General features: G+C 46.7%; 1 protein-coding gene across 1 annotated transcript in view; it reads left to right on the top strand.

Moving 5' to 3' along the window:
- The window catches only part of BAG4 (BAG cochaperone 4), a 260,231-nt gene that overhangs the window by 165,986 nt on the left and 68,232 nt on the right, over positions 1-26,013 (top strand). Inside the window, exon 3 of the mRNA XM_069617941.1 lies at positions 9,844-10,128. Coding sequence (XP_069474042.1) covers positions 9,844-10,128 — 285 coding nt within the window. The remainder of the gene's footprint in view (positions 1-9,843; positions 10,129-26,013) is intronic.

Here is a 26,013-nt window from a genome sequence, read left to right as displayed (position 1 = left end):
CGGAAATCTACAAATGTCATGTACAGGGGTTGTCTTGTTTGTTTATGATGTTGAATTATTGAAGTTAGGGTTAGTATGTTGATTGAGGTGCCAAGGCCTGCTATAAAGCCTGTCTGGCATGGGTCTCTTTTGTCGTTGTTTGTTGCCCATTTGTTGAAGTCTCTCAAGATAAACCTAGCAAAGATTTTCCCTGGTACGTCCAATGCGCAATCGGTCTGTAGTTGGAAGGACATGTCCGATTGCCCTTTTTGAAGATGGGTACTATTATTGACTTCCGCCATGATGCCGGGACTATACCTGTGGTTATAATCAAGGAGAAAATGTTGAAGAGAATTTTTGTCCACTGCTCAGGATGTTCTTTGAGCATATAGTTACTCAACCCATCAGGGCCCGGTGCTCGTGATCTACTAGATTTTTTTATAAAGCTTAAAATGTCTTCTGAAATAAGTAAATCTTGAAAGTTGTCTTGATTTTTTTAAACTTTCTGGGTTTATTAACTCTGTTCCAGCGTATAGCTCTTGATAGTGTCTAACCCAATCCGATTCTAATACACCATTTATTTGTACTGACAGTTGGGTAAATTGGTTTGCGTTATTTAACAATGTCCACATTTCTGAAATATTTTTAGATTCTAATGCAGTTAACATTTCTTCTCCTTGGTTTTGGTAGAGCCATGCTTTATGTGTTCTTAACCAGTTCTTATATTTGTTTTTTAAGGTTTTAATGATTCCACCTCTAGCTTCCGTTGATAAGGTCTTTGCCAATTTTATTTCCTTTCTCAAGTTATTTTTATGCTGTTGAATTTTTTCATCAAACTTAAATTTGGAAGCATAAGAATTTTGATTACCCCTACTTGGGGTTACTTTGTACACTTGTAAACACGAAATATAAGAATCTTTTATAGCTTCATTTTTCTTGGTTCCTAGTGTAATATCGTAATTTAGTTTTTCTAAATTACTTGGGTTCCACCTAAAACGAGTTCTTGAGTTGTTAATCGTTAACACTGGAATATATCCTTTATTTTTAGTCATTTCATTTAGTTGTGTATTCTTCCAAGTAGCAGACAACATTTCATGGTCGCTGTGTGTTTGGTGCAGCACCTCAAAATTAGTTATTTGACTGAAAGTTTTAGTATCAACATACATATAATTATTGACTTAGACGTACCTCTTGTCCACGTGTTTTTGGGTGGTATATCATTTTTTTGAGACCCATTTAGCATGATGAAATTTCGGGTTTTTATCAAGCTTTCCCATCTAAGACACACTGCATTTCTCTTATGAGTTTCGGTGGATAGGCAGTGAAGATTTAGATCACCCGCAATCAGAGTATTTGTTATTTCTTTCGTCATTAGAATAATGTTTAGTAAATCTTCTATGTCTTTGAAGAATTTTGAGTCTGTGATTCCCATCGGATTTCTATATATGTTAAGTGCTGCTATTGTGCCATGTTTGTAGATAATTTTAACCAATTGTAGATATGGGTTAGGCGTACTCCAGGGTTCCAATTTGAAACCTCTTCCATTTTTTAGTGCCACTAACATGCCTGAAGCTGGTCTACCGTTTGTTTTAATTGCAGGAGATAAAATTATCTCATAGCCATTCCATAATGGTGTTGTGAGCAACCAGGTTTCCTGTAACATTACTATTGTGTGTGGTAAAAGGCTTGAGCAGTCATTAAGTAAGTGTACATGACCACATGTGTTCCAACTAACTATGGAAAGGTCTTACGTCGCCCTCGTTCAATAGTTATGATGAGTTTCTTTGTAGTTGAGATACAGATGTAGATGTTTGATATATTTCATTCATTTGGCTTTGTGGTTGATGTCGCTTATCCAATTTGTACACATTCAGCTCTTTGGTTCTGTTTCTAGTTGTGTTTATATCCCACTCAATTTCATCATCATAATTAGTCGGGTCAATAGCAAGTAAAAATCCCAGTGCAAACAGTTCAAGTCGAGATTGCCAGATCACGTTTCGAACCACATTTTAAGCGATCCACAATCTGACCACCGCCAGAACAGAATTTTTCTTTTTATTCCCTTTGTCCTTCCTTCCTGCTCCGGTTCCACGGTCATCTTGTCCTCAGTCTATGCCAGAGCGTCTGGGATTAGTTTCCCTTTCATCCTGAAAATGCCGTTTCGCGAGCGCGGATCCCCACTCTTATTGCCTTGAGTGTTTAGGTCTGGAACACAGTTGCGACTCATGCTTTTATTGCGACTCACTTTCCCTCCGTGCACTCCAGCGTCTTCTCCGGTGGGTGGAGGTGTTTCAACGCGTTCCTCCACCACATTTGCAGCTTTTCATAGAAGAGAAAAAGGAACGCCGGTGAGTACTTTCCTTTTTGGGGCGCCCCGGCCAGGGGACTCCTTCCCGGGATCTTCCAGTACTGGGAGGGACTCGAGTAGCTCTTCTACAGGGGTATCCATGAGGTGCCCTGCGAGGGGCCTAATGGGCGCACCAGAGCTTCTTCCGAGGGTCTCCACACTAGGCCTGCCAAAACCGGACATTCTTCTGAGGTTCCCTGTTTGGGGGCTAAAATTAAGCCCTGTTCTTCTGTGGCTCTGGGTATCAGGGTTCGCCCTGAGGTCTTTGTTCCTGGAGCTTTCCACACCAAGTCTCGGCTTGAGTCCCCTCTAGGGAGCTTAAACGTACCAGGTTCCCCTTCTTGGGGCTAAATCCAATACGGGAAGAATTGAGGGATCTTCGAGGGTCCTGGCGGTGAAGTATATCCCTCAAAGGTCCCACGCTCGGGGGGCATGGTGGTTCCAGTTCTGTTGAGGGGCAAAGAAGGCGTTCACGCACTACAGGCCTCTGAGTACCGGCTCTGCTGAAGTTCCTCCACCGGAGGCTAATTCTGGGGCAGTCTGTAAGGTGTCCAGTAAACACCCTAGATCTGCCAGTACCGGCTCTGCCGAGGGTCATTGTTTCAAGGCTAAAATGTCACATAAGGCCCCTGACTTCCTTGAGGAGACCATTGCCTCACTTTCTCCTGTGACGCACTTCACCTCGGGTATCGACAAAATGGCAACCTCAGCGGAACACGGCAGCCATTTTGACTACCTCTTACACCAACGTTCACTACGGCTGGTGCTTGGGGGGAGGGGGGGCTCCTTTTGGGGATGAGCAGCCTTTTCCACGCCATTTGGATAACAAGAACCCGTTCTGCCCTTCAATCGATTGGCGTGCTTGTGCACCGCTGCCTCATACAGTTTTGCTCCCTCCTGGTTCCGCACCCCTAAACTATGTGGACCCAATTGGTGGAGGTCCTTCCTGACAACTATCCTCTTTGCGTTCATGGGGGCATTCCCCTTTCGGAGTGGCCTCTGCCCACTCCAGCGCCTAGACATTCGTCTGAGGATGCATTTTTATGGAAATTTCAGACGCTCATGCATTCTGATCCCATTAAGGCATACTTTAAGGATTTGTTTAGGGACATTTATCCTAGACCTCCTGTACCGCCTCCTGCTTCGGTAGATCTTGAGCAGACCCCGGTGATGCCACCTGCAGGACCTTCTCCACTACTTCCTCCTCTGCCTTCGCTTTCCCCGATAGAAAAGACGTTGGGTGCTCTGGCAAACACTTTAGGCCCTGAGGCGCCATGTGCAGCTGATCAGTCTTCTGCTCCCGCTTCACTGGATGAGGACCGGGCGGACCAGGGCAGTGAACCGCCTGCTCTATTAAAGCATTTCATGACCGGGTGCTGGACATGATGGCCCTGCATTCCAGTACCAGAGTCCCCCGCTCCGCAGGAGGGGGTGCTTTCTGCAGCCTTTACTCTATGGCCTCAGGAGCTCAGCAGCCTGTTCCTCCATAAGGACGTCTTGGCTGAGGCCAGCCGAGTCTGGGGAAAAATCCTTCCAGGCAGCATCTCAACAAGAGGATTGACGCTCGATACAAGCTTCATTCCTCGGAGAGCATATCTTTGTCGACTTGTCTGCTTCATTCGTCGGCAATGGTGGCAGCAGCCACCCTCCAGTCCAAGCCGGCCTCTAAATCCTCCACTGCAGTGGCCCAAATCCTCTTGTAGGAGGACAAACTTCTTGATGCCATTGGCAAGAAAGTATTTTCCAATTCGGCGCTCCAACTTGACAGGCTAACACTGAGCTTATCTTGGTGGCGGCCAATGTCAAGCTGTGGAGGGAGCTAGAGTTTCCAGGAATGTATGCCTGTGGATAGGCTTGAGGACTTCAAAGCCATTTTGTTGGACACCAGAGTGTTGGCACAGGACCTACTGGAGGCTGCATCACACCACGTGGATCCCTCCGCTTGAGGCCTAATGGTTGGGGTTGACATCTTCCGCCAAGCGTGGCTCCATGCTTTGAAGTTCTCAAAGGAAGTGCAGGACAAGGTGCTGGATCTTCCTTTTGATGGCAATGAATTGTTCCATTCCTCCACAGATGAGGAACTTGTGAAGACTAAGGGGAGCACTCAAACAGCCAAGTCTTTATCGGTCCTGGTGCAAACTCCAGCAAAGGCTCCTTATACACAGGGGTCAGGGTCCCAAACTCGGTCCGTCTCTGGATCCAGGGGCTTTCAGGATTGCCATGTGTGCCGATCTGAGGCTCCGGCTGGCGGGCCCCAGCCATAAGCAGCAGCAGCAAGGTGGCCGTTTTTTTTCTCTGCCATCAGCTTCCTCTCCAGGGACAGGTAGTGTCCTTGCTGACACATCATCCAATTGATATTTTTTTGTCGGTCGCACGAGGCTCCGGTGGGACAACAAATTTAGTCTCATCTGGAGGCATGGCAGACCTTCACCGAAGACCGATGGGTTTAGTAAATCGCTCGGGCGGGCTTCCGCTTACTCCTCCCTCTCTATCCCATCCTTGAACAGTCCCTTTCAGCAGACTGGGTCACCCTCCATCAGAGACTAGGTACAGAAACTTCTAGACCTCAGAGCGTTGGAACCTGTTTCCCTCAGGGAGCAAGGGGAGGGCTACTACTCCTTTCTGCTCATAGTGCCAAAACCCAACCAGGCTGGCCTCCGCACAATCCTCGATCTTTCCCAGTTCAATCTTTCTCTTCCCCAAGAGAAATTCAAGATGATCATGCCTTGCCAGATTAAGTCCTCTCTCCGGAAGGGCGACTGGCTCAGCATGGTAGACCGCCAGGATGCATACATGCACATTCTGATTTGGAGCCCGTATCGAAAATATCTGTGGTTCTCCGTGGGAGCGTAACACTTCCAGTTTTGTGTACTCCCTTTTGGTCTCAGCTCGGCGCTGTATATCCAAACTTAAGACAATTGGCTCCTGTGCAGTCTTGCCCACAGACGGCCTTGACAAATCTTCAGTCTCTTCTTCAGCTCCTGTTCCATCATGGGGATGTCTGTGAATTGGTGGAAATCGTCCATGATGGTCTCTCAAGACCGGATCTTCCCAGGTTTCCGTGCGAACACAGTCAGTAACAAGGTGTTCCTAATAGCGGACAGGGTTGCAGACCTTTCAACCACGTGTCAGCTCTTCCTCCAGTCCTCGCACATGACGGCCTGGTGGTTCCAAAGACTTCTGGGTCTCATGGCCTCTTGTGTGCTAGCTCGACCTCTTGCATGGCTGAAGATGAGGCACACTCAACTAGCTCTCTGGAGCTGCTGGTCTCAGGCATCTGTTTTGGATTCCAAGATAATTCCAGTTCCATCCTGCATGACAGCGGATCTACAATGGTGGTCCTCTACCAACAACCTTTCAGTGGGGGTGGGCCTTCTTCCAGGAGCTTTGCCCACAAGTGATGGTTATTAGACTCCTCCCTTCTGGGGTGGGTCGCGACGCTGCATCACCACAAAGTTTTCGACCTCTGGAAGCCCCTGAACAGGTAGTTTTATATCAATTACCTGGAAACTCCTGGCCGTGTTCCTGGCGCTCAAAGCTTTTCAACTGTCTATCACCAACCGGGTAGTCCGTATTTGCACAGACAATTCTGTTGCAATGTTTTACACCAACAAACGGGGCAGCACCAAGTCACTTCTTGTGGATATTGCCATACAAATTTTGGACTGGGCATCACAACGTCTGGCTTCAGGCTGTACACATCCCGGGTCACATCAGTGGGCATCCAGGGATGGGTTTGGAGCATCCTCCCTGGGAGGCTCCCTCGAAATTATGTGGGACAACATGAAGGCTTGTGCCTTCCCATCATTGCCACTGATTCATCGTTCAATCTACAAGCTCAGGACTGCAACGAACTGCACTCTCCTGTTCATAGCTCCTTGGTGGCAAGCAAGATTCTGGTTTTCGGAACTACAGCATCTGTCGATTCTACCCCCGATCAGATGTCAGCTGAGACCCGACCTTCTTCACCAGAGCAATCACCAGCTGTGGCACCTCTTCCCCTCAATCGTTCAGCTTGGAGCATGGATTCAGATCTTTAGCGCAGTTCAATCTGTCCTAAGACAAAATGCACATTATCGAAGCGGCCAGGAAAACGTCTACGAAGGCCCAGTATAGGAGCAAATGGCTCTGTTTTTGCCACTGGTGCTTAGCTAAACAGCTCGATCCCAGGCATGCTATGGTCAACAATGTTCTGTCCTTTGTGTCTCACTTGGTAACTTCTGGCATTCATGTTCTGTCTCGCAGGACGTATTTATCCACCATTGCGGCCTACCTGTCCCCGGACAGCTTTTCCTTTTCGTTGACTAATCAAGTCTTCAAAAGGCATTTTGCAGGGCTTAATCCCGCCAGTGCAGACTCCTCATCCCAAGTGGGACTTAGATGTGGCCCTCACCACTTTATGCCATAAGCCGTTTGAAACCATGGTCACTACTGATCTTGAGTACCTTTCTTAGAAGGCTGCTTTTCTGATTGCAATAACATCCGCAAGCGAGTAAGCGAACTCCAAATGCTTTCTGTGGAACATTCGTTCCTCACTTTCCACAAGTATAAAGTTGTGCTTCTCACTCATCCTTCTTTCCTAAGGTGGTTACTGACTTTCATTTGAACCATTCTATCTCCTTACTAGTCTTCTTCCCGAACCTGGCATCTGATGCCAAGAGAGTGCTGCACAATTTGGACGTCTTGCGAGCCCTGAAGATTTACCTTGATAGAATAATTGAACTCAGGAGCTCTTCACAACTCTGTTACATTTGGTGATGCTAAAGGGAAACCAGCTTCGAAAGCATCAATTTCCTGCTGAATTGCCTTGTGTATTTCAGATGCCTATAGTATCGAAGGCCTTCAACCACCAAAGGGCATCCATGCACATCTAGTCCGCGGCAAAGCGACTGCTGTTGCCTTCCAAAAGTATGTTCCTTTGGAGTCCATCGCCAAGGCGGCGGTGGGCCTCCCCATTGGCTTTCTGCAAGCATTACTGCTTAGACCTGAGCTCCAGGGCAGATGCCCAATTTGGAGAGGCTGTCGTTGGTGAAGGGATTTTCCATCCACCCGTACTACCTCTAGTTGTGCTTGGGAATCTCCCACAAATATGGAGGAAAGAGGATGGGGCGTAGGAGTATGAGTTACTCACCGTATCACCGTAGTCCCCATCTTACTCCTAGTCCGTCGTTCCCTTTCCTCCATACGCTTGCCCGTCGCCCCCTCTAAAAGGTATCCTCTTGTTGCTTAAATGGTCTCAGATCTGGCAATAGAAAAGGACTGAAGGGCGATGCACGGGCAGAGTTCAAGAGGGTGGGGTTACGGCCGCGTGCGGTGGCCCCGCGTAAAATTAAAAAAGTATGGAGGAAAGGGGACTATGGACTAGGAGTAAGATGGTCACTACGGTGAGTAACTTTGTGTCTATATATCATTATCCCTATAACGGCAACTTAATCTTTGCTGTATAGATTAATTAACAAAGTTAATTGTGTTGATCACCACCGTCGAGTACATACTTGGCAATCACACGATTATGCACACAGAAGGTGCTTAGAGGTGCAGCACCACATTTGCAGTGCTAAGTATTACCCATAATGCTCCTAGAAGAAGATTCTAGACTGAGCTCAAACAAAATGGAACCTATTGTGGGAACATTTCTTCATAGCCCTTGTACCCATAATGCAATTCTCTTGTTTCCACTAGGAAAGAGAACTTAAAACCTATTAATACAATGTTGCAAGACAAGGTCGTAATAAGGAAGGGGGGGGTGCACATTCTCTCGAACACTTCATGACTGTTAAAATATACACCCTAACAAACATAAAGGGTGGAAATTCACTGTGTAAGGTCACATGTACACTTCAAATAAAATTGCTGTCCGACTTCTGATATGCCAAGAGTATGGGTTCAATAAGCGTGTCAAGTAGAAAGTGGAAACATTCCAATATTTAGGCACATGACCTAATATTGTTGCACCCTATAGTAGTATATCCTATTGGGGCAATGCATAACCCCAGGTTCTGCCTAAAAACAATTCCTTGCACTGTCAAACTGCTCCCATTCTAAAAACATATCTATTTTCCAAGTAGAATATAAACTGATGCAAATGTAGGAAAAGTTTTCTTTGTAAAATATAAATTATATTTGACGGTTATGTCATGATTTGCGTAGTCTGTGTTTGAGTGGATACATTTGAAGCACAGTGGGATGACCACTGAAGATTCTCTGCCATTTTGAATTTCTGTTCGTGCTGACTAGGGGGTCTCCTTGCACATATGCACCCATAGAGGTTTAATGTTTCATCCTGAGTTTTATAATATGCTTTGTACTTTTGCTGTGCATATGCCCATACCACTTTCTTTTCATTCCTTCCTTAGTTATTTGCTGAAAATATTATTACACAACCAAATGTGACAAGTAGACCATTTAGCATTATAAATAAGGGAATTATTTCGCCTTGCTTGAGTGATAGTCGCCAGAATATGGCTGGATCAGTTTCAGCATGCCAAGGACCTTTATGTATTTGTTAAAGTAAACAAATTGTGGTGCAAACGGGTTGAAATTTTGTACATTTTTTTTTTTACATTACACATTTCCTTTTAGACTTTAAAAAGCCCCATTACCTCTGATGGTAACATTTCTTCAATGACTATTTCCTTTTGATATGCAGAGCCATCCTTTTTATTTGGATATTCTGGAGGGGAAGCATTTCAAAACGTTGTTGGTCCTGAGCACAGTTCAGTACACACCTTAAAAACTGGGGCTAAGTAAATACTGTGGTATATCTATTAGGATGTCTATGGTGGAATTGGTGCATGTCGGAACAGTGCCTATGTATGATTTTTATTTTTGTTCCAGCCAGTCTTCTCTTACCGTTGTATAATTAAAGGCAGTTTTTAAAGGAAAATAGAACGTCTGTGTGAAGCCAGTCAAACTCCTACAAAGTCTGCCTTCTTTTCAAACAATGCATGACTTAGAGCAGAGGTTTTCTACCTTTGAGATGTCTCAAGGAAGCATCCAGAAAAGAAGTATTCCTAATCCTTGACATGGGCCTGTTCAGATTTGTGTGTTAGGTTTAAATTGCCTTATAAACATATCTGTGGATTGTTTTGTGCATCTCTAACCAGTGGTGCATATTTGGTTTTCTTGTTTGCACATATCCAGTGCCTGAGTAGGAATGGTTTGTCCTTTTATATAAGACTATCAGTGTAATGCAGTTTAAGATTTTTGCAGACTCCTGCAGACACGATATGAAAAAGCGACACATTGTAGAGGATAAAAATGAAGCAAGCCTTCTACAAATGTGTATGTAGATAGTTTGGAATTTATTTAGTAAAATGTATTGTGCCATTTAAGAAAAAAACACATTTTTAATGATGCTGTCAATCCAAGATGTGTAATGGATGTTACTTTTTGGTGTCAAGAGATTCACTTTTATGTTTCTCACAAATTAAACTGAATTGTGCGTATTACGATTTTGCTAGCAAACTAGTGGTAATATCTGATTCTCATTTGTTCCTTTTTTATTTATTTCCTAGGGAATGGAGTCCTATACTAATGGAGTTTATGGTTCACCATATACACCTACTCCACCAGGTGTTGTTAATCAACCATATCCTAACATACACCCTTCAAATCCTTTTTATTCCTCTGGACATCCCCAAGGATTGTATTCTACGGAGCCAAGCAGTATGTACAAATCTACTGGCAGTGTTCCAGCCTCTAACGCTCAGTGGAGCTACCCACCGCAGCAAAGTTGTCAGGATTGTGCTTCCCACAGAGGGCAGATTCCAGGTTATCCAGCTTTCTCAGCTCATCACCAGGTACAGTTATGTGCTTGCTTGTATTTCTCGTGTTATGTGGGCTTTGGTCTAAAAGGGTGTTTGTTAAAACTATAGCAGAGCTTTTCAAATTAACACTGACCAGGTAAAAGACTGATTTCAATTCAGGAAACCTTTATTTTGCATGAATTGTTTGTTAAAAATTAAAGCGCCATGCTAGAACACTCTGCTTTGATAGGAAAGTGAGCCGAGCCAAGTACCTCCTTTTCTTTCATCCAAGGAAAACGCCTGTGCCAATCCTATTAACCAACTCATAACACTGACACGTCCAATCTTCCTTTTGTACTCTATAGATTTAATGACTGCACTGTTCACGTCCTTAAGACAAATCCTCCACTTTTAACACAATGTCGGCAAAGTTTATATTTTCTGTACTAGCACCCAGATCCGTGCCGCCATCAAATTCCTTTCCAAAACGCACGCTCCGTTAACGCACATAGCCTTTGTAAGATGGCCTCAATAAATGGTTTCTAGTGTCTAATTTCCCTTGAGAAGCAGTCACTACACTAGTAGAGCTATGCTTTTATCCCTGTAACCTTTCAGATGATTGGCAGTTTAAGCAGTCTGTTTTTAAGCAGTCTGTTTTTAAGCAGTCTGTTTTTAAGCAGTCTGTTTTTAAGCAGTGTCACAGTTTTGGGAGGGTCACTCGAACTCTCACTTTTGTTTCTCGCCACAGTTGGCCAAAACAATATATTGTGCAAGAAAAGATATCAGAAAAGGGCTCCAGCCTGCCACAGGTGTTGGATAAATCTCTCTCCAACAAGGGAAATGTAAGGATCTGGTTTTATCCTGCATCCTAATGGAATCTGGAGTGAGTGTCATGATTGACAATGGAATGTTACTGGTTAGAATGTTTGTGTGACTGGTGTTCTCTTGAGGGAGTTGAGAGATGTAGCCTGAGAGAGAGGATGCCGGTGCTTGTCTATGAGAACTGGACTTTACCATCTGATGAATAATGGCTCGAGAAACTGGATGTTACACTTGGAAACTGATTAAAGAAGTTACTCATCCACACCTTGATGTCAGAGTCATTTTGCTAAAACACAGAACTCCACAGGAAGCATATAGCAACTGGCTGAATAACGATTACAAATGTAACTTACATTCACTGCCCTGAATATGAGCTACATTTTTATTAGCAAATTGGCGCTGGCTGTTCTGATTCAAAATGCGGCATTGACCAGTCAATGCATATTGCATACTTTGATTATGGACGCTTAATTTTGATTGTCCAAACGTCCTGCTACTGGTCTCGGACAGAGGTTGCAGTTAGTCAGTGAAGAAGCTTCTGTGCAGATGTACGTGATCCGGTCCACGGTGGAAACCCAACACCAAATGAAATGTTGAAAAATGCAGGTCTGCATTGATATCCCTTCCAACAGCAAGAGAATTCATGTTTTCAGTCTCAGTAACTTTTATGAGGGAAAAATAATAAAGCACATCAAAGTTTCGATAGATATGATCATAGGAACTTACCTGCTCAGTTACATCCTTCATTCACAGCACTCATTGCCATGTACAGAGCCAGTGAACCCAGCAGACCATTCGTAAAGATTGGGCTTTTTATTTTGTAGTGACTTGCATACACAATAGATTTTATTTTGGGCCTAAATGGTTAGTCGGAATAGTAATGAAGACCCCTTCTTACTGCACGGAGTCTTGAGTCTATTAAAGACATGGAGGAAAGCATTATGCTTTAACTTCTTTAATATACTCTTCAGCAGTTTCAACAAATAATATCAAGTTTCTCATTTTCTTTTTGCATTTATTTTTTATTTTAAGAGCTACATTTCCTTTTCTTGAGACACTTTTCCGTAGTCCATTAAGTTGCCTGTCCTAGGCATCTAGCCACTTCCTGTCCTTTCCTCCACCCCTTCTTTGGATGCTCTGAACTGATCCGTAACCACTACAACTCAAAGCTACACGAAAATTCACCTGCAGTCTCCACCTCTCTCCTTCCTTCCCAGGCTCTATGCACCACTTTGGTCTCCCATTTTACATCTAAAACTCAGGACATCTTGTCCTGACTCTCCAACACCCCCATCTCCACTCCCACTCTTGCTCCTTCTCCCCTTCCTCCCTTGTCTCCCATCCGTCCAACCCCCACAATCTCCTACCTCCTGTCCATAGCACCTGATGAGGTCTTAAAAATTGTGTGCTCTATGAAGGTCTCATCCAAGCGGGTGCTCCCCTGCTCCTCTAGAACCATTAAGGACATCACTCTTGCCCTGGTCCTTGCTGACTTCGGTAACCACTCCTTCGCTACTGGCTTTCCCTTTATCCCTCAAGCACCCCCTTGTGCACCCTCTCCAAAAACAAAACGTTGTTGGACTCCTCCTGCCCAGCTAACTATCGTCCTATTTCAACCACCCCTTCCTGGTTAAACTCCTGGAGATGTTGGTCCTCCCCAAACTGATTCTTCTTACTGATCTTGGCTGCCTCCATGACCATCAATCTGGATTCCGGGCATCCAGAGGCACGGAAACTGTTCTCCTGAAAACCTATGAAGACATACTCGGAAATCTTGATGCTAACTCTCTTCCTGTTCACATACTCCTCACCTCTTCTCTGCTTTTGACAGTCAACCATTCTATCCTCCTAACACGGCTCTGTGATACCCTCTGCATCACAGACCAGGCACTGGAGTGGCTGACCTCTTTCCTCACTAACCGCCCCAGTTGCAACTGGGCCCTTTCTCCTCCACCAACTCACTCTCTACCTGCGTCGTCCCCCAGGGCTCTATCCTATCGCTTTGGCTCTGCAAGATCTATCTCGCCCCTCTTGCTCACCTGCTCTCCTCCTTCTCTCTTCTTTTCCAGTGTTATGCTGATGACACACAGCTTTCCTTCAAACTTCCCTCTGCTACCTCCTCTCTCATCCCTGATTGACCGCCATCCAGGCATGGTGTGCGGCCAATGATCTCGGTCTTAATGCCAGTAAGATAGAGATGGTATCTGGTCATTTCATCTAAAACATTACCATCGAATGGCATTCCGTCGACAAAATTGCATCGAAAAAATATGCATCGAATGCTTGTTTTTTCAAGGTAAAGGTTTTAGTGTTATTTATAATGGGTTTAAAGGGTAAAAAACAGGGGGTCCCAATTAAAAAAAATTAAAAGGAAAAAACATGCATTCGATGGTAATTGTTTAGATGCCTTTTTTTTTTTTTTAGATGGAATCGTTTTTTTTTGGAATGACCGTACACCGACGGGATCCTTCCCATTGGGACACCTGCACCCTGTTGCTCGCCTACCCTCTGGCCGCCCTCCTTGTGCCCTCTAGCCTCCCCATCCTGTGAGGCCAAAAACCTTGGGGTCATCTTCAACTCTGCTCACTCCTTCACCCCTCACATCTTGGACCTTGCCAAGAAAGGCCCACTTCCAGCGTCACCTCCTTAGAGGCATTCTCCCTCTCCTCACTTTCCCCAGAAGCTCAATCTCTCCAGAGCCCTGGTCCTCTCTAGGCTGGACTACTGCAACAGTCTCTACTTCAATTTCCCCTTTTCAGCTAATCCAGAATAGGGCTGCAAGACTTATACTTGTCTTCAAGCCCAGGGGCCGCATATCTCCAGCCCTAAAACCCCTGCACTGGCTCCCGGTGGCCGCAAGACCCTCTGCATCATCCACAAGGCTTTCTGGGGCCTGGGACCACGCCATCTCCAAATTTCCCTCCCTAAATACCTCCCTGCTCGAGCCCTCCACTTCTCTAACTCTTCTCGAAGCAGAGAGTGGGGGCAGATGCCTCTTTGGAACACCTCCCTGCCCCTCTTGGACTTGAGCCAGACCATCCTAAGTTCCTGAACTTCTCAAAACTCTGCTTTTCACTACCTCTTTCTCTTCCCTGTTTATCACCCCACTGGCGCCAAGACTGGTGGCCTGGTCCTTCATGAATCCCACAGGTTACCAGGCCCTCTACCCAGTCCACACCAGCACCCTCCTCTGTCCAGCACCGCCCTTGCGGGTCCCCTGCCTGTCGGCTGTGCATCTCCCGCCCTAGCACTTAACCAGTGGCCTCATTCCCTGAATCCACCTTCCCCATCCCCCCGTACCCTCCCTTAGCACTTCACTCCCTGCTCCCTCAGCACTTGCTCATGCCTCGCTCCCTTCTGCCCCCCTCTCTTCCAAATCTCCTGCACTCTTCACTGCACTTGCAGGTCTGAATGCCACAAGGCCTAGTAGGACCACGATTGTATATTTACTGTTTTGCTGCTTTGCCGCTGTTATTACTCCCCTGTTCCCTCCCCACTTTGCCTGGTGGCGCCTGCAAACACCATTTTGTTGTATAGGTGTCTAACAAATGCTCAATAAATAAAATAAATAAGCCTCATCCCTGATGCTCCTCAGGCAACAAACTTCTGTCCAACTAACTCCTCCTGCATGTTCGAATCAACGCTCTCAAGGTGCTGCTCCACGTTGCCATTAGGTCTACTGTTCTTCTGGTCCTCTCCTGTCAAGTCGGATAGAACACTGTTAGGGATGCAGAATGCCCTCCCCTACAATTACCACAGTGGACCAAAACTTTAATACAGTATCCATATACAGTGCATGAGCCGGACGGGTAGTAATGCTCACCTCTGTGTCTTAAATAGAATCAAGACTCCCTGCGCAGTAAGCAGGGGCAATCTTCATTCTATATCAAGACCAGAGGCGAGCATTATGCTTGTTCAAAGCTCTGTACTACCGCTTCGTCCACTGACACCACCGTCTTGAAATAAAAGGTCTTAAATGAGCTGTAAACCAGACCAGTCTGTTGCTTGTAGGATATCCACCAATGCTACGCCTGCTATGAACACTGTGGATGCCATGGCTCCTCACTGAATACAAGCCGAATACAGCTCCCGAATACAAGCAGCCACTCAAAGCTGCGTCCAATTGGTCAGGTAGGGGTACGAGACTGCAGAGGAGTTATTCGCGAGCATGAAGGTAACTCCTTCCAGCCATAGACCTTCCTATCTACCTCCAAAGCCCTAATGTCCGAAATCCATTAGCATGAAATAGCATTGCCAGCTTCCCAGACAATTGAGTCTTGGATAAGTACTAGTTGGCCGACCAGCTTGCTAGAAATTGCGACATTATGTTAACATCCCATAGTATTTATTTGGGGGCTGGGGGAGCATGAAATCTAGCTCCTTTCATGAGCCTGACCACTGCTGGGTGATGCCGAAGCAGTGCTCTGTCTACTGGCATGTGGCCCGCTGATATTGCAGACCGATATACTCCTATTGTCCTGAAGACTTTGCCTTCTTCCACGAGGGATGCTAGAAAATGGACTGCTACTACAGGGCAGAAACGGATGAAATACTTTGCCCTTTGCACTAGTTTTCCCATCTGCCCCATGCTGTATTGTAGCTCCTGCACGTGGAAGGGGCCCCAGAGTTTGAGAGAAGCTGGGCAGCATGGCCTTAAATGCCTGGCAAAGCCCATCTTCAGCATGAGTGTGCCCCTTACTCTAACAAGGAAACCACCCAGCTGGGTCCATGATCCGGTGCACCCCTGACGGGAGAATCTGTGGGAAATCTGAGAAGTTTCATCAGAGCTGGAAACCATACTTAAGACTGCCACATGGGTGCGACGATCATGATCGTCGTTCTCTGCGGACTTTCGCTAGGTCTCTGCTCATCATTATAAACAGAGGGAATGCATAGTGCAGCTCACCGCATCAGTACTGAAGGGATGTGCACGTCCCCTGGTCTAGTCTCCAGCTGAAAAATCGACTCGCCTGCATGTTCAGCCTGGATGAAAAAGGATAGCTCAGGAGCAACGCGTTTGCCTTGGAAGCAAGACAATGCAGCGCAACTTAGGTTTGAATCCCACGTTTAGAAACCACTTGTTGGTATCAAGTGTTTTTATAAAAGAACAATTATAATTCTAACTGAGCCAGCTGTTGTAATACTTCCTGATCGAGTTTCGAGTTGCTGGAGTCCGTCAAGTGACTTGAGTTCCAATCCGCCACTACGTTGAGGGTCCCTGGAAGATTCGGCTGTCACCGATATCTGTAGGCACGGCTGCCAGAAGTCCTTCGCTAATTCTGGTAGGAATCTGGATTTTGTACCTCCTAGGTTATTTATATATCAGACTGCTGAGATGTTGTCCATCTTCAGAAGTATGAAGCTATTTGCTCTGTCTTTTGTAAACGCCCGAAATGCGAATGAACCAGCTAAAATGACCCAGATTTCTTTGTGTCCACCACGAAGCCTAGGAAATCTAGCCGCCTCGCTGGGGACCTGATTTTTCCTGATTGACTAGGAGCCCTCGGGATGTTGGGAGATTCTTCACCCATCCCGTCTGATGCAATGCGTTCGCCAGTAGCAGAATGTCATTGAGGTATACAATTACACCTATGCCTTTCAAATGTATTGTGTCCTCCCACGTGTTCCTGATCTTTGATATTTCCGATATCCCAGCTTTGCTGCCTGAAATCTTTTTTCAGCAGGGGGCGCTGTGTTGATGCCTGGCGAGTCAATGTCCCTCTGAGGCCTCCATCTCAATGTGGAACTGAGGCACGTGCAGCGCCCGTTGGCTGCAGTTCTGTTTTTCCGTGATGCGGATGCGGTGCACACCGTTTCCGACAGGACTATTTTTCAAAATCTTCTTTGAAATCTCATCACCATCTTCTGTTTCGACGCAAAATGGCTTTGTCCTCTGCGTCGTCCACTCCTCGATCCGGCTTCAAGAAGTGCTGTGACTGTGGTGCAAAGATGTCCGTGATAGACCCTTGCAGGATCTGCCTGTGGTGCGTGGGGTCGAATCGTCAATCTTCAGACTGCGATGACAGCCAGTCTATGATGGCCAAAATCTTGAGAAAGCTTAGAGGGAAGCTTGTGGCAGGTAACCCCCAAAAATCCCCTTCTACTCAATCTAAACAAAAAAACCTCAAACGAGTCGGGGACAGTTTCTCCTCGTCAAAAGTTCCAAACGTTCCCTTTCACGAAGTAGTTCACAACATTCATCGACTTCGAGACATGGAAAGAAACGGCGGCAAAGGTCGCCATCTTCCTCGTCTTCTAGTTCAGCGGAACGGGTCGTTTGCCTCACCAAATCTAGTTCAACGGCCCAGTGAGAGGAGTTTAGACTCTGAATGTTAAAGGTTTTCGAGAACACAGCCTTGCCCCCCCCGCCCCACCTTGAAAAAACCTAAAGAAGATGCTCTGGTCGAAAGACCTCAAAAGCACACACTCTGCACCCTCTGTATCCTCGAGCTATCCCATCCCTCGAATGGAGAAAGTCTCCTCAAACACTAAAATACTGACGTCATTGACCCCGAAGGATTTGACTGACAGGACTAAAAAAGTGCGTCATGGCCGCCGATACCTATGGAGAAGACATCGACGCCTCGAGTGTCAACCTCCTCGACGCCACGTGTCAAAGCCATCGACACAACCGTCAAAGCCATCAACACTTTTGTGGAGGGCGTCGACAATTTCGACATTGTCGGCTCCTGTGACAACTAATATAATTGTTACGTTCACCTGGCTCCCACAGGGGCGTCGGTCGGACCCGGACTGCTGCGGCCTCCACCCACGTGATGCGTAGTGCAGCGATGACTGACTGGATCTGCCCTCCTAATCTTGTCTGCTTTGCCCGTAGAAATATTCTCCTACAAGTGGAGAGATAGATTTAGCCACTTGTGGATTCAAGTGATAGCACCCACTGTCCTCCCCACTAATCGCCTCTGAAGCGCCCTCAGCAATCTCACCTTATATTCTTGAAGGATGAGCCCTCCATCCTGCGAAGCACGCAGGGGCACGTTGATGACCAGTTACTTCACTGGCCTGAAGATATTGGAAGAGTTGTAGACTAATCCTGACTCCAAAAGGTCCTGGCGAAGAGCCGTAAGTATATAGTTCGTAAGAGTTCAAAATGTCTGGAATTCACTCCTGCCAATTCCTCTTTTATCTTGCAGCTTTGACTCAATAAGAAGATTGACAGCTGAAAGCGCTCCGGTAAAAGTCTGTGTTACCCAAAACTGTCCGGTAAATAATGCCAAGGGTTAAACTTGCTGCTTTCTCCTTATCTTACAGGTGCGGCATTAGAAGATGTGGCGTGCTGATGAATTATTCCTCCGGCGGTAAAATCAGGTAAGCATATGGCAGCTAAAGAGATTGTCTGTCTGTTCTCTCTGCTCACCTTGTTGTTTCTTGTCCCCCTTAGGTGCCGGGATTCGGCGATGTAAAGATGGAGACAGCGCCGGATCGAAGAGATGCTGCGTGGAAAGGTGAGTGCGGCGCTGCTGCTGGCGATGCGTTTAAAACAAAGTCTTTCCTCTGGTTTGAAGATGCGATGAATCCGGAATCAGGTAAGAAATCAGGTAATACTCTTGTTCTAACCTTTGCTTCTGTCCTTCTTTCTAGGTGCTCCAGGTTCGAGGCGGGCGTGGCAGAAGGCTGGATGCTGCTGCTGGCACGGTGAGCGTTACGCTGCTGGATGCAGAATAACGCAAAGCGTGTGCTGCTCTTCGGGCGTGGTTTAAATAGCCTCCAAAGTAGTCCCAGGTAGGTATTCCTCCCCGACCACACCCGAGTAACAAAATAGTCCCTAAGGTAAAGTAGTCCCTTCCAGGCCTCCCATGGGCTTGGATCTTCTTGCAGCATGGTCTGCATCAGGTAAGTGTGCACCTGTGAGCCTGGCGCCTATGGTGCCAGGACTGATGTCCCGTATGAGCCTGGCTCCATAGGCGCCAGGACTGAACTCAGACAGCCCCTAGCAGGGGTTGCTGGGTTTTCTCAAGGCGACATGATGCCTGCTCCCGGGGCTGATGGACGTGGTCTGGATGCCCGGGGGTATGCATCATGACAATGTCAACTTCAGTTGAAAAAACATATACTCCTCTACCACATTCAGACTTCTTCAAATCCATCTCTTCAATTTATGAAGATGCAGAGGAGTCCTCTGATGAAGGAAGACCCTGTGGGTTACAATATGGGACACCATTGGTGCCTATGGCACTCATATCAGAGGACTCGCGCATGAAGAATTTGCAAGAATGCCTTCATGAGGCTAGTGGGATTGACACCTCTCCTGAGGTTGAATTTGGAAGGGCAGACCCTGGTGACCACCCTGTGGTAACATACAGGCAGCTAATGTCAAGGGTCATCGAATACATGGGATGGTCGAGACCCACACCTGTTTTTGAGCAGGGAATCTCACTGACATATTGTTAGGCAGAATCCTGTGCATTTCCCTTGGTGAACACTGCAAAAAGATTAAGACTACAGGAGCAGCAGTGAACCCAATTGGTAGCAGTCCGCACCACCCAGATTTACCTGGTAGCTGTGGCTGAGCAGTCAGACTTCTCTCAAGAAGAGTAGGGCAGTATGCAGAGTATACACAATAGGGTCAAAACACAGTAGAGCAAACAAACACTGACCAGAGCTTTGTATAAAAAGTATATAGTTATTTATTTAAAACACGCTTTAGGCAATACACTAGCACTCTCAATGAAAAGTTATCTAAAACACAGTCGGGTAAGTATACACACCTCCCATGATAACTATCAGCAAGTCAGGGTTAAAGCACAACTATTAGTTAAGACAGAAGTGAGTGCTTAACCTAGATGGCACTCCAATAGTTTAGGTTAAAAAGGGAGAGAAACGGCAGAGCATAAAATAAAACCGTTCCCAACACTTTTAGGAGTTCTCAGCAAGGGGAGAAAGGCAGGTTATACTGTAGAGCCAAAGTTCATAGGCCAGGCCCACTTTAAATGGAGCCAAGCGAAATTTGCCCAGGATCGCACGGTTAAAAGTGCACTGAAAGTCTTGCAGAGTGTTCAAAAGAGGTTGGGGTGATTCAAAAAGATATAGTTAGAAGGCCTGGAGCCAAGCCAGTTTAGAAGCCAAGGATTTAAGGGTCACCTTTAGCAATCTGTAGAAAGGGAGCTCGGGCATCAGGCAGGACACAGTACCTTAAAGAGAAAGGAAGCTCCAGCGGTGGCAGTTGTTCCTGGCAGTGGTTGAGGTTCGTAGTTCCGACCAGGGGAAGAGAAGATCTTGTCGAGGAGGAAATGTGGAGTCGTTGCACTGCACAGGGATGAAACCAGCCGCGGAGTTCCCGATTAAAAGGTGCAGTCCTTTTATTTGCGGTCAAAAGTGGTGAGCTTGGCTATCCGGCTGCCAGGTAGTGCTTGGCACGGGCGATTCGACCAAGTGACGTCTTTGAAAGTGAAAAAGGGCGAACTGGTTGGTACTACCAGCTCAAAGGGAGAAGACTCTCCAGCAGAAGATCTTCTCTTGTTGTTGGAAAAGTGGTGAGTTTGTTGCAGCAGGGCTTCACCGGTGGTGTCGTCGTTGCAGGTGGCTCAGCTTCTTCCCGCTTCGGATTCTTAGGTCCTGTGGCGTCTTCTGAAGTTCCAGTCCAAAGACCCTGCTTTTATGCAGAAAAACCCCCATTCATCAGCCTAGCTGTCAATCGCAGATGCTAAGTGGTGAGCTGGGCGGCTCACCACTGGGCCAATCAGAGTAGAGTGCGACTTGGGTTGCTAAGGCAACGCAGTCCAGGGTGCCAATTCCCGCCTCCACCCTTCCTGTGGAACCCAGACAGAGTGGCACCATTTGGAGGGCTTCTGTGGAGAAGCCCGCCAAAATAGTGGAACAAAGGGCTCGACCTTGGTCAGAGTTACAGAGACGGACAAAAACGCCATTTTTAGAATCTAGTTCTGGCAAAAAGACCCAACCAGTGATTTTAATATTAAATAAATAAACCAGCGGTATCTTTAACATTGCACCAAAAAGTGGTGCGTTTTAAAATCAATGGGAAAATCCCATACAGAATATTCCGGTTGAATATTTCGCGTGATAACCACTGCCACCAGCCAGAAACTCGACGAGGGGGGACGGGACAGTGCCGCCTCAAAAAAAGACCCAGGGGCAATCGAATTACCCCTTAGCAGTACTTCCACAATATGATGGTTTGTTCTGGTTCTGTTCACAATTTTGGACTAGTAAAGCCTATGGTGACATTACATGCCCTGGGAGACAGTAGTCAGTCCCAGGGTATGGAGTCTATGTTTGGGGGTCACTGTGACAACCCTGTGGTACTGCACTGAGGGTGCTGTGTACCACACATACAGAAAAACAGATGATACCCTATGGAGTAAAAAAGAAACCCCATAGCCCATAAGCACATAACAAGTCAAGGACATACCTCAAATCATGTCTAAAAGTGGGAGTAAAAAACAAACCCCAAACATCCAGCAAAGCTGCTGGGGGACTCACTAGGTTTGGGAAATTAGCCTTATAAGAGAATTCTCCCTAACACATATTGGACAGAGAGCCATAGGAGGACCCAACTTTCCCTTTTCATCAAGCCTTGCAAAAGAGGGTGGCTTTTTTTTAAACATCATTTTTATTGTTTTCATTAACATAACAATTCCTTAATTCCACCAACTCACGCCCCCCTCCCCACCGCCCTGGAATAGTAGGGTCCCATGCGGTTGTACTTTCTGGTGAAGTTTGTGCCATAAATGTCCGAGATTTTTAATATTGTGCGGGCACCATTGTTCCATGTAGTCTGACTTCAAATAATCCAGCACTGCCCCTCACTCCTTTGTGAAGGAGTTCTTCTGAACCTGAAGGTGGTGCGTTATCTTTTCCATAGTCATTTGTGACCAAACGTTTTGCAGCCAGGTAAATACTAATAGCGGGTCTTGTTTTTTTCCAATTTTGGGCAATTGTGGCCCATGCTGCAATAACTAAGCCCATGAAACCTCTCCATTGTGCTTTGTGGAGTCTTTTGGTCTGTGGGTCTGTGAATCCGCACAGCCACACCCGCTCCCCCATTTGGGCTGCATCTGGGAATATTTTTGTCATTTCCGTTTGCACTTCACTCCAGAAGCCCTTCACACCCGGACACCCACCAGATATGCCTCCAAGTGCCCTTTTCCGGGCACCCTCTCCAGCAGCAGTACGACATTTCCGGATACATTGATTTGAGCCTCTCTGGAGTGCAGTGCCATTGCGTGATGATTTTAAGCCACATTTCTCTGGTTTTGGGTGAGTTTTGGGATACCAACCCACAGTTCCTCCCATTGCTGTCTGGTTATTTCTTCCCCCAGCATGCCCTCCCATCGTTTCATGTGTGTCCATTTGATTTCTTCTTCTGGTGTATTAATGAAGTGGTATAGTGTTGACGCCAGTTTTCTGTCGCCTGAATTGGTTATTATATATTTTGCTTGGTTGTGAAAGTCGTGATTTGCCCCAAATGTACAATTCAGGCTTATCAACATGCCCTTTGACGGCACACATTTATTTGTAAAAAAAGATGAAGTTTGGAGAAGCCGCAAACTTCCAAGGTGGCAGCGAAATCCCTTGGAGCTGCAATAAGACTAACTCCAAACGGCCCCACAGGTACGCTCTGGAGGGGTAGGACCTTTCGCCATTACTCCACATTTGGAAGAGGCAGAGGACGGCCACCTCAAACAGGACAAAGCCGATTCCCCCGTGGTGGACTGTGAAGAAGTACTAAGACCGCAACAGCAGCGGCTACATTACCTTCAGCCACTGCGTCAGCCGCTCCATAACCTCTGAGGTCTTTGTTCACAAGACTGCAGTAGGAGGCAGGTTGTCAAAGCATCTGACAGAATGGCAGGCTATTACTTCAGATGCTTGGGCATTGGAAGCAGTTGCCCAAGGTTCCTTTCCTGCAAAAACCTCAGTCATCCACTGGGGAACAACTCTTTGACGGTTCCAGAGCCGCTTTTCTAATTCCCAAGAAGACCCATCTTGTACTTAAGAGACTTGAACAAGTTTCTCAGAATGGACAAGTTCAAGATGGTAACCCTTTCTCAGATCCTTCAAGCCCTCCAGCTTCAGGATTGGATGGTATCATTGGACCTCCAGTATGCTTGCTTTAATGTGCCGATCCATCACAAGCACAGATGGTACCTGAGGTTCGCCGTTGGCGGTTCTCATCAGTTTCGGTTTCTGCCATTTGGGCTGACCTCCGCCCGAGGGTTTTCACCAAGCTAATGGCGGTGGCGGCTGGTGAGTCTCAAGAGAGGAGGGCGGGGTATTAACATCTACCCCTACCTAGATGATTGGCTGATCAGGGCAAGTTCACCAGAACAGGCCCTGGAACATCTCAGCTCCACCTGTCACTCTCTTCACAGGCTGAGCTTCTCCCTCAACTTCAAGAAGTCCCACATGATACCATCACAAAGACTCTAATTTTTCAGAGCAGTCCTGGATGCATCCCTGGGAAAGGCCTCGCCGCCAGAGGTGAGAGCTAAAGACATTTTGCAGATGGTGACAAAATTCCAGAATGCCCAACATCTACCGGCCTTCTATTTTCTGAGGTTGCTCGGCTTATGCCATTCTGCATTTTTCTGGTGCCAGAGGCTCACCTGATGAGAAGATCTCTCCAGGGGCTCTCAGGACCCAGTGGTCACAATTTACAGGAAGAATGTCAGATCTCCTACAAATCCCAAACAATTCCACTGGATCTTCAGTGGTGGGCCTTTCGGGAGAACATCTTGAAAGGAGAACAGTTTGGCAACCATGGCCAGAGATGACTGTAGTGACGGACGCCTCACACACGGGGTGGGGAGCCCATACCAACGATTTGACCATCAGCGGTCGTTGGTCTCCATCGGAGTCCAAACTACATATCAACCTTTTTAGAGCTGAGGGCAATCAGACTTGCGCTGAAGGCGCTGCCATCTGTACGGCGAAAGAATGTCCTGATAATGACAGACAACACAGTGGCCATGTACTACCTCAACTAAAGAGGTGTAGGATCACTACCACTGTGCAGAGAGGCAATGCAGCTATGTTTTTGGGCAGTACAAGAAGGAATAAATCAGCAGTTCACCTAGCCGGAGAGAACAGGACGGCAGGCGCCCTGAGCAGGCAGAGCACAGCTTCCCACGAGTGGGAACTAGCTCAGTAAGTCCTTAATGAGATGTTCACCCTTTGGGGAACCCCTCAAGTGGATCTGTTCACGACCAGTGCCAACCGGAAGTGCGAACTGTACTGCTCAAGGGAATTTACCCCGAGAGGAGCTCTAGGAGAATCATTTGTGATGGACTGGGACTTTCCACTCTGATACACGTTTCCTCCAATCCCTGTCATTCCTCACGTAATCAGGAGGTTGACAAAGTTTAGGAAATCCATGATCCTAGTTGCCCCGAACTGGGCCAGGAGGACGTGGTATCCGGATCTTCTGGACATGTCAATCTGCTCTCTGATACGTCTTCCACAAAGAGGACCTTCTCTCGCGAGAGGAGGGTCGGGTTATCCATCCGGTTATCAGGACTGTCAGACTTCACGCATGGTTTCTGAGAGGCTAGGATGTAAGGATTGGGACCTCCTGGATGACGTAATGGAGATTATGCTTTTGGCCAGAAGGCCAGCAACCAAAACTTTACACCACTGTCGCTGGAATAAGTTCTGCAGCTGGTGTAGAGATGAGAATCTTGACCCTTTCTCATGTAATACACTGATGGTTTTATCCTTTCTATTACATCTGGCAAATCTAGGGCTCCTGATTGGTACCATCAAGAGCTATCTGTCAGCGCTTTCTATTTTTAAGTGCACTTCAGAGGAAGTATCCTACTTTTAGATTCGGATAATAGTACAATTTTTAAACTGACTGATTAAAGTTTTCCCTCCAATTCCATTTCAAGTTCCACTGTGGGATCTCAACTTGGTGTTAAACTACTTGATGGGAGCTCCTTTCGAGCCTCTACATTCTTGTCCATTAAGACTTCTAAGTCTGAAAACTGTCTTCTTAGTGATAATTACTTCAGCCTGAAGGTTGACTGAGCTACAGGCTTTATCCTGCAAGCCTCCTCGTACTGTCTTTCATAAAGACAGAGTGGTACTAAAAGTGAAGCCTACTTTTCGCCCCAAAATTGTTTGAGTTTCATATTACTCAGAAAATAACTTTGCCATCTTTTTATCCTCCTCCACACCTGGGGAAGGAAGAAGAAGAAAGACTTCACAGGCTTGACCCTAGACATGCACTGAGCTTTTACATTTGTGGGCTAGTTGGATCTCAAATTGGACTGGCCATTACCAAGCAAACTAGATCCAGATGGATTATACTAACAATATTGGAATTTTACAAACCGGCACGTAAAGACACTCCAGAACATCTAAGAGCCCATTCGACCAGGGGCATTGCAACTTCGTCTGCCTTGCAGAGGGGAGTTCCGATAAAAGGTATTTCTGATGCTTGTTAATGTTATTGTCATGTTATGTTATTTTGCACTTATATAGCGCCTTATATACCATTGATATGGTCTGAAGGCGCTGGTAGGTTGAACGCCCTTGGGAACCGAAGTTCTGGTCAGTAGAGGGAGTCCAAAGGTGCGTGTGCGCATCTGGTATGTGTGCAGCTGGTGCGGAATTCCTGTGGTAGCTGCTTCCTAGCGGTAGGTGTGGTGGCTGAGAGGTCAGGAGTATGTGTTCGATCTGGCCGGAATTATCCAGACCGAGAGTGGCAGCGTTAGGCCCGAGGAGAACGACTGGCTGGGGGTGCGAGACCAGCAATGATTACTTAGAATGATGGGGAGTGAGCGGCAGATGTTGATATGAGAACAGTTATACCGAATGGTGTCATAGTATCTCTGTGTTCTAGTTGAGTGGTGGTGTAAGGAGAGAGTAAGCGTGGGGTGTGATATGAGGTATGCTCTTTCAAAGGATCCATGCATTCCAAGGCATAATATGGATGTCATGCAATTCTGCAAATTGACCTCTCTCCCGACTCGTCGGCCCTCCCCACTCGTCGGCCCTCCCCACTCGTCGGCCCTCCCCACTCGTCGGCCCTCCCCACTCGTCGGCCCTCCCCACTCGTCGGCCCTCCCCACTCGTCGGCCCTCCCCACTCGTCGGCCCTCCACAACAAGAGAGACTATTGGTCACAACTTCTAAA

Source organism: Ambystoma mexicanum, chromosome 10, assembly GCF_040938575.1.
Source record: "Ambystoma mexicanum isolate Mex_15411 chromosome 10, UKY_AmexF1_1, whole genome shotgun sequence".
Classification (NCBI taxonomy): Eukaryota; Metazoa; Chordata; class Amphibia; order Caudata; family Ambystomatidae; genus Ambystoma; species Ambystoma mexicanum.
This window is presented reverse-complemented; position numbering and strand designations above follow the sequence as displayed.